General features: G+C 43.0%; 1 protein-coding gene across 2 annotated transcripts in view; it reads left to right on the top strand.

Annotated features, from left to right (window-relative positions):
• The window catches only part of LOC109906099 (seizure protein 6-like), a 168,109-nt gene that overhangs the window by 123,359 nt on the left and 28,721 nt on the right, over positions 1-16,029 (top strand). For both annotated transcript variants that reach the window (XM_020503757.2, XM_031791025.1), the window contains exon 4: positions 1,018-1,210. In XM_020503757.2, the coding sequence (XP_020359346.2) occupies positions 1,018-1,210 (193 nt within the window). The remainder of the gene's footprint in view (positions 1-1,017; positions 1,211-16,029) is intronic.

Here is a 16,029-nt window from a genome sequence, read left to right as displayed (position 1 = left end):
TGTTTTCTACTGTGTTATTGACTTGTTAGTTGTTTACTCCATGTGTAACTCTTTGTTGTCTGCTCACACTGCTATGCTTTATCTTGGCCAGGTCGCAGTTGCAAATGAGAACTTGTTCTCAACTAGCCTACCTGGTTAAATAAAGGTTAAATAAATAAATAAAAATATTGTTTTGGTTCAGTTTACTTCATGTTCTTTCTTCAATAAAGAAGAATGTATACTAACCACGCTGCGTTTTGGTCCTCACCTTCTACTCCACACGACGATCATGACATCATAAGAGCATAATCACAGAAGCTTTATAGTGTTTAGTAAACATATGTCAGATGAATACTCATCCTTTCGTGCGCACTTAGAGGCCCCACACAGTGCCCCTTGCACCCACACAGTGCACCTCTCACCTCTAACCCTTTCTCTTTTATGTGGTCTCTCATTCACATCAGGGCACTTTGGTGTTTTCTGTTCTTCTGTTTTTCATTTTTCTCATCCTTCTATCTGACATGTCTATTGCCCCTGTGGTACAGAGCTTTCACAGGTCAGGCCTGGAACCATCTTCTCTGTCCACACGTTCTCCAATCATACACTGGAAATCCAGCTGATGGATTCTGCCCTACATGTTCATTATCTGTTATTTAATGTTTCCATCCACACTTTCTCTGAGGTGTACTGCCTGAAATAATGACTTTTTTCCCTTCCTGGGGGGAGGTACTGTAGTTGATATGATTTCATATGGAGTGACATGGAGGCATATCTCTTAAGTGTTTTTATATGAGAGTAAACTCAGTGAAGTGACATTGAGACATATCTCTGGGTTTTATATGAGAATAAACTCTGCAGAGTGACATGGAGGCATATCTCTTAGGTGCCATCGTACAATGGTAAAAGCTCAGTGAAGGAGGCAGGTAGCTTCATCTCACCACATTTCTCTGTCACCCTGTTTACAAGTGTATGTATCTGTATGTATTGATGTGTATCCTTTACTGAACTGGTCTCCACTGTGTGTGTTTGTCCATGCAGGTGATGAACGTGAGCCTGTGGGAGGGGGAGCGGGTGACGTTTGAGGACCTGGGGGGCGGGGAGCCCTCTGTTCTGGCCAACGAGTCTATACTGTTGAAGGGCCTGGTAGTACGCAGCTGGAGCAACCACGTCACCATCCAATTCCACAGCCAGAGACAGACCCAGCCTGGGTCCTTCCTGCTCAGATACCAAGGTAAGACCCGAGGGCAACCAAACACCCCAGCACTAGCACAGTCACCAACCAAACACCACAGCACTAGCACAGCCACCAACCAAACACCACAGCACATGCACAGCCACCAACCAAGCACCATAGCACTAGCACAGCCACCAACCAAACAACACAGCACATCGACCTAATCAAATACTGCACAACATCTAACCAAGTTTCAGAATGTGAGTTGCAACCCATATGAAGTGATCATATAGACAGGGCCTGAGAGGTTGTCCTCTCCTCTCCTCTCCTCTCCTCTCCTCTCCTCTCCTCTCCTCTCCTCTCCTCTCCTCTCCTCTCCTCTCCTCTCCTCTCCTCTCCTCCATTAGCCTCCTCCATTAGCCTCCTCCAGTACACTGGTGCTCACCCTCCCATTATACCATGTCAACATATTGTGCTCATGTTAGCCACAAAATGACAACAGCTGTCAATTGGCAGCATAATCAGGTGGGGAAATTGCTGTGATGATGCTCTTCTAATTGTCATTTACCAGAGATTGCAGAAGGAGACTGCATGCAGTTATGAGCCGTGTTGCTTAGACATGGTGGTAAAATAGAAAAGCTACAAATATTTTTTTCCAGATTCTTTCGTTTTTGTGAGCTAATGAACTGTGGCAGGTTTGCAAATGGGGTAGTGCCATTCTGAACAATGCCTAGATTACAGGTTGAATAAGAATTGCATTTCCCACTCACCCATCCCTCTCTGAATCATGCTATGACCCCCCTCTCGCTCGCTCACTCCTTCTCTCTCTCCTTTGTAAGGTGTGTGGGTGGTGTTCACCACCCAGTGAGGGGGACCTTCAGGGCTTTCTGTGGCAGGCTTCTGCTGCTCTATTAAATAACATGGCAATCATACGGCAGGGCACGGAACAGCACCACTGATAATAACTTTCCGCTTCTTTACAAAACTTCCAATTACCTCACACAGTGGTGTGTGTGTGTGTGTGTGTGTGTGTGTGTGTGTGTGTGTGTGTGTGTGTGTGTGTGTGTGTGTGTGTGTGTGTGTGTGTGTGTGTGTGTGTGTGTGTGTGTGTGTGTGTGTGTGTGTGTGTGTGTGTGTGTGTGTGTGTGTGTGTGTGTCCCGCTCCACCTGTTTGATATTCTCTGAGCAGCGCGTCATGCTGATCTGTGCTGGCAATGAGGGTGGCCTATAACTTTGATGATATTTTCCCCTGTCTCTGACGTACAGTATGGTGCATTCTGTAGTCGGACAGCGACAGTGGAAATAAATAACCTAGGGGAGAGTAATTTGACGAAATCTGGCATGTTCATAGACGGAATCTCTCTTTCTTTTGTTTTTTTCTCTATCTCTCTCTCTTTCTCTCTCTCACTCCCTCCCTCCGTCTCTCTAGCAATGTTAATAACTGTTAATAAAAAAAAATATGGTTCTGGGGGCATGCTGAATAATTTGCATATCTGTTGGTCACCTTAATCACAAGTGCATTAAATCTCAAAGAAACACTGCCTGGAAACAAATTGAGATCCCATTAGGATACATCAAATTTAAGTTATGAATCCAGCAATCAACGAGTCAGCCATCTTTCTGCATACCTGTGGCAGAACAAGAGTTATCCTACTACACCAAGACAGTGCTTGGTTAGAGGAATTGTTTGCTCAAAATACATATATTAATGATTTCCCACATACTTTGGCCGTTTCATTTTTTAAATGTTGGTATAGGCTACCTATAGGCAACCTGTACAAGCTCTGTTTGTGAAGCACTGCTCTTCTAATTACTTTGGAGTCACTTTGAGGACATCTTCATGCTTTTAAGGGCTTCCTACAATGTTCCCTTTTGGCTTCCATACATTTCTGGTCCAAGGACACAAAAATAATCTGTCTGGTATCTTCTGCTCTTTTCATGTGTTCAGAAAGATCTGTAATTTGATATTTTAACACCAAAACATTGATGTCTATGTCAATAAAACATTTTAAAGTAAGCTAAGAGTCTGATTGTCTACCAGGTGACATAAGCTAGAGATGGAGAGCGGTAACATTTTCATTTATACCCCATGACAGTTTTACGTGTATTGAGATGATTGCTCTGATATTACAATCTTTTTGCTCTGCAAGATCACCTTGTCCCGTAATGAGGTGTGGAGAATGTGATCAGACAAGCAGTGAGCAGGAGACTGATTTGTTTTAAAGATGGACGCCGGGCAATCGGAAAGTGTCTTTCATTAAATCCTGCATAATCATCTCCTCTGGCTGAGGTGGCCGGTAATGAAATCAACACTGTCTTCATAGATTATTCCTGGGCGCAGATTGATCAAACAGTGAATTTGAGGGAACTAAAGAGCAAATTGTGTTGATCATTGCGGGTGATATAAACATTTGCTCAGTATTTATGAAGCAAACATATATACATGAGTTCTGTATTGGCATTTTACATAACCCTAGGAGAATTGGAATGTGTGCTCTCCTGCCTTGTCTTATCTATTTGTACCTTAAATACCTCTCTCGCTCTCCCTCTCTTTCTTTCTCGTGTCAGGTATATACAATCAGTGGTGGTGTGTTTCTCTTCATGTACAGAACCAGTTAAAAGTCTGGACACACCTACTCAGTCAAGGATTTTTCTTTCTTTTGACTATTTTCTACATTGTAGAATAACAGTGAAGACATCAAAACTATGAAATAACACATATGGAATCATGTAGTAACCAAAAAAGTGTTAAACAAATCAAAATATATGTTATATTTGAGATTCTTCAAAGTAGCCACCCTTTGCCTTGACAACAGCTTTGCACACTCTTGGCATTCTCTCAACCAGATTCACCAGGAATGCTTTTCAAACAGTCTTGAAGGAGTTTCCACATATTCTGAGCACTTATTGGCTGCTTTTTTATTTGTATTTTATTTTATTTCACCTTTATTTAACCAGGTAGGCTAGTTGAGAACAAGTTCTCATTTACAACTGCGACCTGGCCAAGATAAGCAAAGCTTTGCGACACAAACAACAACACAGAGTTACACATGGAATAAACAAACGTACAGTCAATAACACAATAGAAAAAAGTATATTTACGGTGTATGCAAATGGCATGAGGAGGTAAGGCAATAAATAGGCCATAGTACCAAAGTAATTACAATTTAGCAAATTTACACTGTAGTGATAGATGTGCAGATGATGATGTGCAAGTAGAAATACTGGTGTGCAAAAAAGTAACTAAAAACAATATGGAGATGAGGTAGGTAGATTGGATGGGCTATTTACAGATGGGCTGTGTACAGCTGCAGCGATTGGTTAGCTGCTCAAATAGCTGATGTATAAAGTTAGTGAGGGAAATATAAGTCTCCAACTTCAGCTATTTTTGCAATTCGTTCCAGTCATTGGCAGCAGAGAACTGGAAGCAAAGGTGGCCAAAGTAGGTGTTGGCTTTGGGGATGACCAGTGAGATATACCTTCTGGGACGCATGCTACGGGTGGGTGCTATCCTGACCAGTGAGCTGAGATAAGGCAGAGCTTTACCTAGCATAGACTTATAGATGACCCGGAGCAAGTGGGTCTGGTGACGAATATGTAGCGAGGGCAAGCTGACAAGAGCATACAGGTCGCAGTGGTGGGTGGTATATGTGGCTTTGGTGACAAAACGGATGGCATTGTGATAGACTGCATCCAGTTTGCTGAGTAGAGTGTCTAAAAAAGACACTGTGTAGAGTGTCACTGTGTCTTTGTCTAAATCTAAAATTTGGACTCATCAGACCAAAGGATAGATTTCCACCGGTCTAATGTCCATTTCTCATATTTCTTGTCTCGAGCAAGTCTCTTCTTACTATTGGTGTCCTTTTGTAGAGGCGTTTTTGCATCAATTCGACCATGAAGTCCTGATTCACGCAGTCTCCTCTATAAACAGTTGATGTTGAGATCTGTTACTTGAACTCTGTGAACCATTTATTTGGGCTACAATTTCTGAGGCTGGTAATGCTAATGTACTTATCCTCTGCGGTAAAGGTAACTCTGGGTCTTCCTTTCCTGTGGCTGTCCTCATGAGAGCCAGTTTCATCAGAGCGCTTGATGCTTTTTGTGACAGCACTTTTGCAACTGCACTTTCAAAGTTCTCGAAACGTTTCTGATTGACTGACCATGTCTTAAAGTTATGAACATATATTTGGATTTCTTTAACAATTGTTTGGTTATTACATGATTCCATACGTGTTATTTCATAGTTTTGATGTCTTCACTATTATTCTACAATGTAAAAAATATTTGAAAAAGAAAGAAAACTTGAATGAGAAGGTGTGTCCAAACTTTAGACTGGTACTGTAGTTTGCTCTACTTCATCATACACCATTAGAGCTGTATGTTAGTCATCTAGTGTAGCAGGCCAGTTCTGAGAGTCTATTTCTGGCACAGTGTACTGTAGCTCTATTGGCATGGAAACACTGATGGTTATCAAAGCTTCAGCTACCATCTCCCATTTGGCCAGCAGTCATAAGAGCAGTAACTGCGTGCAGATAGATTTCAAGCAGCAGGTAATGACATGGTAATATCATCGTCATCTATCAGTGGTGAGAGTCTTTATTTACCAGCTGCTCTGGGAGAAAGATCAATGAAACAAGAGCAAAACAAGAATCAAATGGAGGAAAACAATCTCCACACAAATTTTGGATAAAGTTGATCAGTGATCGTGATCAAGACCTTGTTCCAACACCTCCCCTTGGCAGCTGTTTATAGTAACAACCTTTCACAGACTTGCGAGAGAATGTGATGCTCAGCACGAAACTTACCAAAACACTTGTTTCCTTTCCTGTCTCCTTTTCTTTATAACCATTATCTGAGAGTATTGGGGCTTCATCATCATTATCATCAAGTGATTTGCCAGGTGGTTCGTAGAAGTTATACACCTAAGAGAGGTAGAGAGATGAAGATGGAGGAAAGTGAGAATGAGAGACAGAAATAGGTAGAGGGATTGTGTGCATGAGCGAGTGCCATGCGTGTATACACAAGTTAGAGTAGAGGGCAGTCGACAGAAACATGTCCTTCCCCAGGCTCCCCTCACCCTTGGTGACGTCTCACTACTGACAGCCACATCTGTCTGTGTCGTCCCCTCATCTCAGAGCTCCACAGGCTGCCCCCTGGGGTACCACTCCAGCTCCATATCACTCTCTGTCTCTCACACACTTGTTTATCAGCCCCTCCATCGCTTCCCCACTGAGACAGTGCCTATGATGGTGCAGAGACTGGGTCAGATCAGGGCCAACCCCAGAACCATCCACACACATACTACATATGCAGTGCATTCGGAAAATATTCAGACCCCTTGACTTTTTCCCCTCATCAATCTACACACAATATCCCATAATGACAAAGAAAAAACGTCTTTAGAATTTTTGAAAATGTATTAAAAATAAAATCTGAAACATCACTTTTATTCAGTACTTTGTTGAAGCACCTTTGGCAGTGATTACAGCCTCAAGTGTTGGGTATGACACTACAAGCTTGGCACACCTGTATTTGGGGAGTTTCTCCCATTCTTCTCTGCAGATGCTCTCAAGCTCTGTCAGGTTGGATGGGGAGCGTCGCTGCACAGCTATTTTCAGGTCTCTCCAGAGATGTTCAATTGGGTTCAAGTCCTGGCTCTGGCTGGGCCACTCAAGGACATTCAAAGACTTGTCCTGAAGCCACTCCTGCGTTGACTTGGCTGTGTGCTTAGGGTTGTTGTCCTGTTGGAAGGTGAACCTTCTCCCCAGTCTGAGGTCCTGAGTGCTCTGGATCAGGTTTCCATTAAAGATCTCTCTGTACTTTGCTCCGTTCATCTTTCCCTCAATCTTGACTAGTCTCCCAGTCCCTACTTCTGAAAAACATCCCCACAGCATGATGCTGCCACCACCATGCTTCACCGTAGGGATGGTGCCAGGTTTCCTCCAGACGTGACGCTTGACATTGAGGCAAAAGAGTTCAATCTTGGTTTCATCAGACCAGAGAGTCCTTTAGGTGCCTTTTGGCAAGTTCCAAGCAGGCTGTCATGTGTCTTTTACTGAGGAGTGGCTTCTGTAAAGTTAGAAAATGTGGAAAAGGGGAAGAGGTCTAAATACTTTCTGAATGCTCTGTACAGTGTATGAATTTAGCATTAAATAACACACATCTCATTTTCTGATTGAAAATGAGTGTGACTGTAGCCCAGGCAGATCAGATCAGTATTACCAGTAGTATAGCTTGTGTGGAAAACAATATTTGTTTCACCCTTCACTCTCCCATACATCACATTCCCTCCGTGTTTCTTAGTCTCTTGCCAAATACTGCTGTTAGTCTGCCTGCCTGGCATTAGGTCTCTGCTGCCTCTCCTTTCAACAAATACATCTAAATGATTCCACAGATGAAATATGGATAAGGGCGGAGTGTTTGCCAAAACTGTCAATAGTGACTTAACTCAGCTTAGAAATGTATGCCCAATTTCAGCAATACAGCGGTTATAGTTTTGACACACCCTCTAAGGGCATGTAAGATTAGACGACACAGTTTTCATAAATACTGTAATATGTTTGAACCCGCTATCTCTGCTAACAGATCAATAAAAAAAAAATTAAAACGCTGTAATTCAGAACAAACCATGAAGCTTCCAACAATTGACAAGATGCTCACAGCAATCTTCTATAGAAAATGCGGGTCCTGAGACAAACCAGTTGAGAACCTCTCTAGAAGATTAAAGGTATTAATGGACCCTTTTCAATAAGTACAAGGTCTTCAGGTCCAGACTCCATTGCTATTGAACCCTGAATAGCAGTGGCAATGCAGAACCATAATGATTGTGTTGATGATTACTTGTGGTGGAGTAGGGAATCCATTGTAGTGTATATGATTAAAACTGTAGAGTATTGTATGAACAGGAGAGCATTTTAGATTGACATGAGTCAGTAGCAGACACAGTAGTGTGGTTGATGTGTGAGTGGTGACAGAGAGAGGAGTGGGATTGAATTGGAGTGTATCTCTGTCAAACTCCTTTGTCCCTTGTGGCCGTCTTCAGACACACTTCACATCACAGCCACCGTTAGACAAGTGTGATTTAATGTGCAGTACGTTAGACAAGCGTCCCCCGACACCCTGTCAGACAAACACGTCAGAAATGCTGCCACTGAATGACGCAAGATTAAGACCCACTGACCCTCAACACTACTCCTCATCCTCCTCCCCCTCTTCTCATCTGTGTACTCTTGTCTAGTCAGCCTCCTCCCCTCCCTCCCTCCCTCCCTCTCTCTCTCTCTCTCTCTCTCTCTCTCTCTCTCTCTCTCTACTTTTCCACTGTCTGGTAACCTACCAGTCTGGTTGATAATCATTCTCTTGTAGAAAGAACCCCATGTTTCACGTAATCCTTTTTTTAATGAAAACCATTAAAGTGGTGGCAAATTGATTTCAAACTTCCACTGATATAATGATCTTTTTAAAATTCACTTTGTCCTCGCCCAGTTAACAGTGATCCATCTCCTTATTATTCAACTATTGTTGAGAAGTAATTACAGCCAGAGTATTTCATTTGAACTTAATTGTAGAACAGAATAGATTCTTACTAAATTCAGTTACCAACACATTAGTATTTAATAAGAAGGGAAATGGCATGGAATGCAATGGTAGCAAACAGAATGAAGTACTCTAAAGAGCAGGTCAAGCATAAACAAGGCAAGGACTGATAAGAACCAAACCCTGCTTAACAGCAATAAACTGGGCTTGTCTGTGAATAAACAGCAGTGGAATTATGAATGAATTACCGTTAGGATTATTAAAGTCATTTTGTTTTGTAAGGTAAAGGTTAAAAAAATGCACCAAATTCCAAAGTACTATCAAACTGCTAACTCTATAGCTCTAATGTGTAAGGTACCTATAAAATATAACAAAAAATAAGCAAAAGAGTCACAGAGAAAAGTTCATGGGAATGTTTGTCATTGCAGTTCCCTATCAGGATTGATTAACAGGCCATGTGCATCCTGATTCTGGTCTACATATTTCCACAGCAGAGCAGAAGTGAAGACATTAACATGTCCGCCGCGCATTATTATGCCTAGCAATCATTATCCCACTCAGAGAAGTAGCATGACCGATTCTCCTCTACTGCCTTTCATGTGTTTGCATCCTAATGATTCTGTCCCCACAGATTAGTCTGTGATGATGGGATGTTTTAAGTCTGTTAGTGATAGTGAACCATCCAGGCCACCTCAGAATAACCCAGACCTACGGCTAATCATCCAGCTAATCTTAAAATAAACTAAATTTAGGGCTAATTTGGTTACTTTTTCTGTGTAAGACTTTGGTAGATGCCCAGTGAGCATGGAATAAACCTCAATCAAACCCCAACATTTCATAGAACCACACCATCCATGTGTCCAGTCAGTCCGTATTTCAGTCATTCCAAGTGAACCTACTGAAGTTTTGCTGTACTTGGGCCTTTCCCTGTCTCTCTTCGGGCCTTTTCTTTGTAGACCCCACATCACAATCTCTTAGCAAATCCATATAAAAACTGAGGACCATGGGTTTTTAACTGCATTGGCAACCAATAGTCTATTCACTTTTAATGAAGTTATTATATTTGCTGGCAGTTAGCTCCTATAGCAGCTCCATGGTGCTCTGCTGTAGTGAGACATTTCATGGACTCATATTATTACACCATTCGCCCGTTACCGAGAGAGCATCACAGCATGCTGTACATTTAATGAAGCAAGAGCCTTTTATTGCCTTTGTGCTTTAGGCACCTGAGGTTTGAGTGGGAATAAGAGGTGTGTGGGTTGCTACTGTAGTATTTCCATGGGAATGTGGTAGACTTGTGTCTCTATGAAGTCTCTGTTTCTCTGTTTTCATGTCTGAATGACAAACTAGGCTACAACCTGGAACCAAAACCCAACACCGAACTCAAACCGGCTGAGCGCGTGCGCCATCGTGTATTTTGTCCGCCCACACCAAACGCGATCACGACACGCAGGTTAAAATATCAAAACAAACTCTGAACCAATTATATTAATTTGCGGACAGGTCAAAAAGCATTAAACATTTATGGAAATTTAGCTAGCTAGCTTGCACTTGCTCGTTAATTTGTCTTATTTAGCTAGCTAATTTGTCCTGGGAATTAAACATTGAGTTGTTATTTTACCTGAAATGCACGTCCTCTACTCCGCCAATGAATCCACACATAAAAAGATAAACCGACTCCTTTCTAGTCATTCCAGGCTTTTTCTTCTCTTGACTTTATATTGTGATTGGCAACTTTCATAAATTAGTTGCATTACCGGCACTGACCTCGTTCGTCTATCAGTCACACAAGTGGATATAACCAATGAGGAGATGGCACGTGGGTACCTGCTTCTATAAACCAATGAGGAGATGGGAGAGGCAGGACTTGCAGCGCGATCTGCGTCAGAATAGAACTGACTTCTATTTTAGCCCTTGGCAACGCAGATGCTCATTGGCGCAGTGTGGGTGCAATAATTGAATAACTTGTATGTCTACATTTCATTTGCAACACCCGTGCATGCGATGCCAGCGGTGTAGTCAGCCTGTTAAACGTAAGAGTATGAAGCTATGAAATAAAAATAAAAATAGATAAAAATAGATTTCTGTTGGTGCCTCAAACTTTCTGTCTGCTCTTAACATGAATTTAAGTGTACATAAATATGGTACACTATTTCCCAAAATGTGAATATGGCATAGAAATGCATGCCGTTTGCCAGGTAAATTAAATGTCATTCTCGCAGGTGTTTTCTCCTTTCCATGATGGGCAGAAGGACGCCCCTTCCACACCACCTCATCCTGCACATCCCATAGGGGCCTTCAGACACACAGTCACAGGTCTGAAAGGTAATTCTATCCTTCCTTTGCTCTCCCTGCTCTGTGGGGTTAATGTGAGGCAGCGTTTAATCCAATCTAAACACTGAAACAGATTTCCCATATGCCCCTGTCCTCTCTCCTCAGTGACCCTGTCACACACGGTTATTCTCAATGAGACCTGATGAGCCTGGCTGCAAATGAATCCCCTCTGTGTTTCATAATTAATGCCCGTGGATGGTGTGGAGGAGGATGCATCTTCCATTAGGTCATGTAAAATACATGAGTTTTAATAGACCATTAGTCTCTGTTAGCGAGTTAGCGCTTCAGCGTTATAAAATGTTCTTATATTTATACTTGAACTTAGTCGTAAGATCATTCCCGACAGTGTGCTTACGTTGGATTCATAAAAGATACTGAGCATAAAAAACCTTGCTTACGCAGGTTCTAAGAGGCCCATTTGTAACTTACACAGCTGTGATCTATAAATCTAAAATTAACTCCTGAACGTGCATTACAGTCAGCGATTTCCCCTTATAGAATGCTAGCACAAATGAGGGTTTAGTCAGGAATAACCATGGACCAAAAGAGAAAAGCAAACTTTTTGGAAGACGAGATCACTTGTGGCAGGATGCGGCTGAATGATGGCTGTGATATACCCGACCTGTCACTCATTCCCTCTGGGATGTCCCAGTAGCGAGGAATCCCAGAGTGGACAGTACTTGGACATATATGGGTACGGCATGATTACAGCGTGTCTTCCTTTCCAGATTAGGGGCTAAATCTGCTCACAAATCTAACAGAACATTTATTGGGAGACGATAGCGACTTATAAACAATGGATCATCATGCTCAAAAAAAGTAATTTGAAGAAAGTCTCTGAAAACTCTCTCCCTTCTACAAGCACGGTTTCAATGTCTTCCAATAACGCAAGAACAGCCATGGTTACTTTTTTTCTAATTTGACACAGTATTTATAGAACATCACATCCTGTTTTTAATTCAGAACACCTTGCGTCTGGCAATTAATTCCTCACACCTTTAATTGATCATTCCTAACTGCAATACATAATACATAACCAGCTGGAAAATCCCTTACATCAAGTCTAGACTTTGCGTAGAGAGAAGATTATTTGCGCGTCAAAGGTTTTATAAATAACTATTTATATGTGGTCTTCTGCGTAAGTCATACTTAAGATCAAAATTGATCGTAAGTCCGTTTGAAAAATGAGGCCCCAGGCCTCTCTCTGATTGCAGGCAGAGCGAAATGGCTAGGGGACTGCGGTGACCTCTGTGATGGCAAACTGCCACCCGTTCTGCATTTCTTCTGTGCTACGAAACAAGAGTGTGTTTGGAATCAGTAATAAGACTGGGTGCTTAGCAGTGTCTTCAACGTTTGGTTTGGTAGGGTGACCACGGATTGGGAACATGTTTAAGTTCTGGCAGAGCAGGAACCTGAGGAGAGAAAACTAGCCTGAGAATTCTGCTAACACTTCATTACAACTAGGTTGTGAGAAGGTTGGTAATGTCTTTACCTAGTCACTAGCTTACTAATTCACTAGCCTTGTAGTTAGAGTGTCTGCCCTGGCATTGGAAGGTCGTGAGTTCAGAACCTGGCTGAGTCATACCAAAGACTGTAAAATAATGGGACCTGATGCATCTTGACTTTGGCACTCAGCATTAAGGAGATACTGTTGATTGGGGGTAAGGCCCTGTGATAGACTAGCATCCTGTACAGCAGTACATGCTGCCTCGCGCTACAGAAACAGGAGCTAGGTGCCTGCACTATTAGCTGTTCTGGCTTGTACAAGCCTGGGACTATAAGGTTCTATCTGCATTTTTTTTAATCAAAACTGAGTTAATGACATACCCTTGTTCTGTTCAAGGTATAGTATATAGTACTCTAAATACACCAATTCATGTTGTTAAGTTCAAAAGAATACAAGATAAACATTTCTGACACCATTCAAACCAATGAGTTCAGAACTTTAAATCCAATTATGTCAGAATCATATTTTTGCAGATAGAACCTTATAGTCCAAAGCTCTCGTAGTGACAAAGTTTTACAGACAACACTGTAAAGTCACAATTTTGGTAAAAACATGGTGACGTATTTTGGCTAGATTTGGTTCCTCTGTCCCTGTGTGGTGTCCTAAATGTGGACTGAGCTCTACAGCCCAGTGTGCACTCTATCATATCTCTCCAGGGGGAGTGGAGGGCCTCTCAGAATATAAACATGGCCATTGAATCAGCTAGTGCTACTTAGCCGTCAGCTAATCTCCCAAGCCAGTTGTTCCAACAGCATCGTTACCAGTCTGAACCCATCTAATTTTATGGCCTCTATAACACAGTAGGAGGGGAAGACTGTGTAGACAGTGAAGAGGAGGAGGCTGGCTTCCAGTGTGATTTAGTACCTGGAGGATCAGCTCCACATTAGTCCAGCCTCCAGTGCACCCTCTTTATTAGTCTAATTGAAACAGAAACGGCGGGGTGATAATGCTATAACAACACCCCCATGCCTTCGCCCCTGAGCCAGAACCCGCTGCGCTGATACGCCCGCCGCAGCCTGCAATAAACCATAAATAAAATGGATAGCAGAGGGGACTGGGCCATGCTCATTGACTCCGAGGAGCACTTTAACTTTCAAATCGCATGCACTAGAAAGATTAGACAGCAGCCAGCAGCAGGCCTCTTCTCTATGTCTGCATGGCCCACTCTTTCTGGCCTTTTCTCGCCATTGGTTTTTAAGTGTGGGAAGACCCAGCCAGTAAGGCCCAAGACGATAGACCTGGACCCAAGTTTTACACTCAGAGGAGCTCCTGTGAAACGCAGTGTGACTTAAACTGAACTGTACAGTATGTGTCATCATCTCCTCTATGGGTACCATGTTACAGGCAGCATCTCCTCTATGGTACCCTGTTACAGGCATCATCTCCTCTATGGGTACCCTGTTACAGGCATCACCTCCTCTATGGTACCCTGTTACAGGCATCATCTCCTCTATGGTACCCTGTTACAGGCATCATCTCCTCTATGTGTACCCTGTTACAGGCAGCATCTCCTATATGGTGCCCTGTTACAGGCAGCATCTCCTCTATGGTGCCATGTTACAGGCATCACCTCCTCTATGGTACCCTGTTACAGGCAGCATCTCCTCTATGGTACCCTGTTACAGGCATCATCTCTTCTATGGGTACCCTGTTACAGGCAGCATCTCCTCTATGGTACCCTGTTACAGGTATCATCTCCTCTATGTGTACCCTGTTACAGGCATCATCTCCTCTATGGGTACCCTGTTACAGGCATCATCTCCTCTATGGTACCCTGTTACAGGCATCATCTCCTCTATGGGTACCCTGTTACAGGCAGCATCTCCTCTATGGTACCCTGTCACAGGCATCATCTCCTCTATGGGTACCCTGTTACAGGCATCACCTCCTCTATGGTACCCTGTTACAGGCATCATCTCCTCTATGTGTACCCTGTTACAGGAGTCATCTCCTCTATGGGTACCCTGTTACAGGCAGCATCTCCTCTATGGTACCCTGTTACAGGCATCACCTCCTCTATGTGTACCCTGTTACGGGAGTCATCTCCTCTATGGGTACCCTGTTACAGGCAGCATCTCCTCTATGGTACCCTGCTACAGGCATCATCTCCTCTATGTGTACCCTGTTACAGGAGTCATCTCCTCTATGGTGCCCTGTTACAGGCAGCATCTCCTCTATGGTACCCTGTTACAGGCATCACCTCCTCTATGGTACCCTGTTACAGGAGTCATCTCCTCTATGGTGCCCTGTTACAGGCATCATCTCTTCTATGGGTACCCTGTTACAGGCATCACCTCCTCTATGGTACCCTGTTACAGGAGTCATCTCCTCTATGGTACCCTGTTACAGGCATCATCTCCTCTATGTGTACCCTGTTACAGGAGTCATCTCTTCTATGGTGCCCTGTTACAGGCAGCATCTCCTCTATGGTACCCTGTTACAGGAGTCATCTCCTCTATGTGTACCCTGTTACAGGAGTCATCTCCTCTATGTGTACCCTGTTACAGGCAGCATCTCCTCTATGGTACCCTGTTACAGGCATCATCTCCTCTATGTGTACCCTGTTACAGGAGTCATCTCCTCTATGGGTACCCTGTTACAGGAGTCATCTCCTCTATGTGTACCCTGTTACAGGAGTCATCTCCTCTATGGGTACCCTGTTACAGGCAGCATCTCCTCTATGGTACCCTGTTACAGGCATCATCTGCTCTATGGGTACCCTGTTACAGGCATCACCTCCTCTATGGCAGGTAGCCCAGCGGTTAAGAGCGTTAGGCCAGAAACTGAAAGGTTGCTGGTTCTAATCCCAGAGCCGACCAGGTGAAAAACATCTGTCAATGTGCCCTTGAGCAAGGCAGTTAACCATAATTGCTCCTATAAGTCGCTCTAGATAAGAGCGTTTGCTAAATTATAAAAATGTACCTTTTTATTGGCTTATTAGTGTCACCTGCTAAAACCACTAGCTATATCAACATCTCTCCACTTCGTGAAAACACTTATCTCCTGGTTGTTGGGTGACACACCTCCCCCTTGGACACAGAAACATGTCAGACAGAGAAATTTCCCTAGAGAAATCCTGTACCCAGCTCACCACAACACCACAGGGTTTTAATTTCTAGGAGGAAGTATTTGGGGTTGGACAACAACATAAGAGTTGGTTAAGTTAAAAGCTATCTCGCTTTGGTTAAAGTAAGAAAATTATTTCATATTGTATTTTGAGACAGGAAAAAGAGACATAAAAATAACAATTTTGCAGTTGCAAAGCTATTTGTCTTTGAGAAAAGACCATAATAACGCTGCTGTGATGACACTTCTATCTTGTATTTAAAACTGAAGTTCACATAGTAGATGAGAGCCCGGTAAGCCTTGATATTTACTGCTGAGACTGACGCTCATAACACCTAGCTGGGTGAATGATGATAGAAGATGGTTTCGGAAGTCATCACTGGTGACTAGATAAATACTAGTCTGAATACTGCTCTAATAGGAAACACAGTCAGAT

The sequence above is a fragment of the Oncorhynchus kisutch genome, linkage group LG15, assembly GCF_002021735.2.
Source record: "Oncorhynchus kisutch isolate 150728-3 linkage group LG15, Okis_V2, whole genome shotgun sequence".
In the NCBI taxonomy this organism is placed as follows: domain Eukaryota; kingdom Metazoa; phylum Chordata; class Actinopteri; order Salmoniformes; family Salmonidae; genus Oncorhynchus; species Oncorhynchus kisutch.
This window is presented reverse-complemented; position numbering and strand designations above follow the sequence as displayed.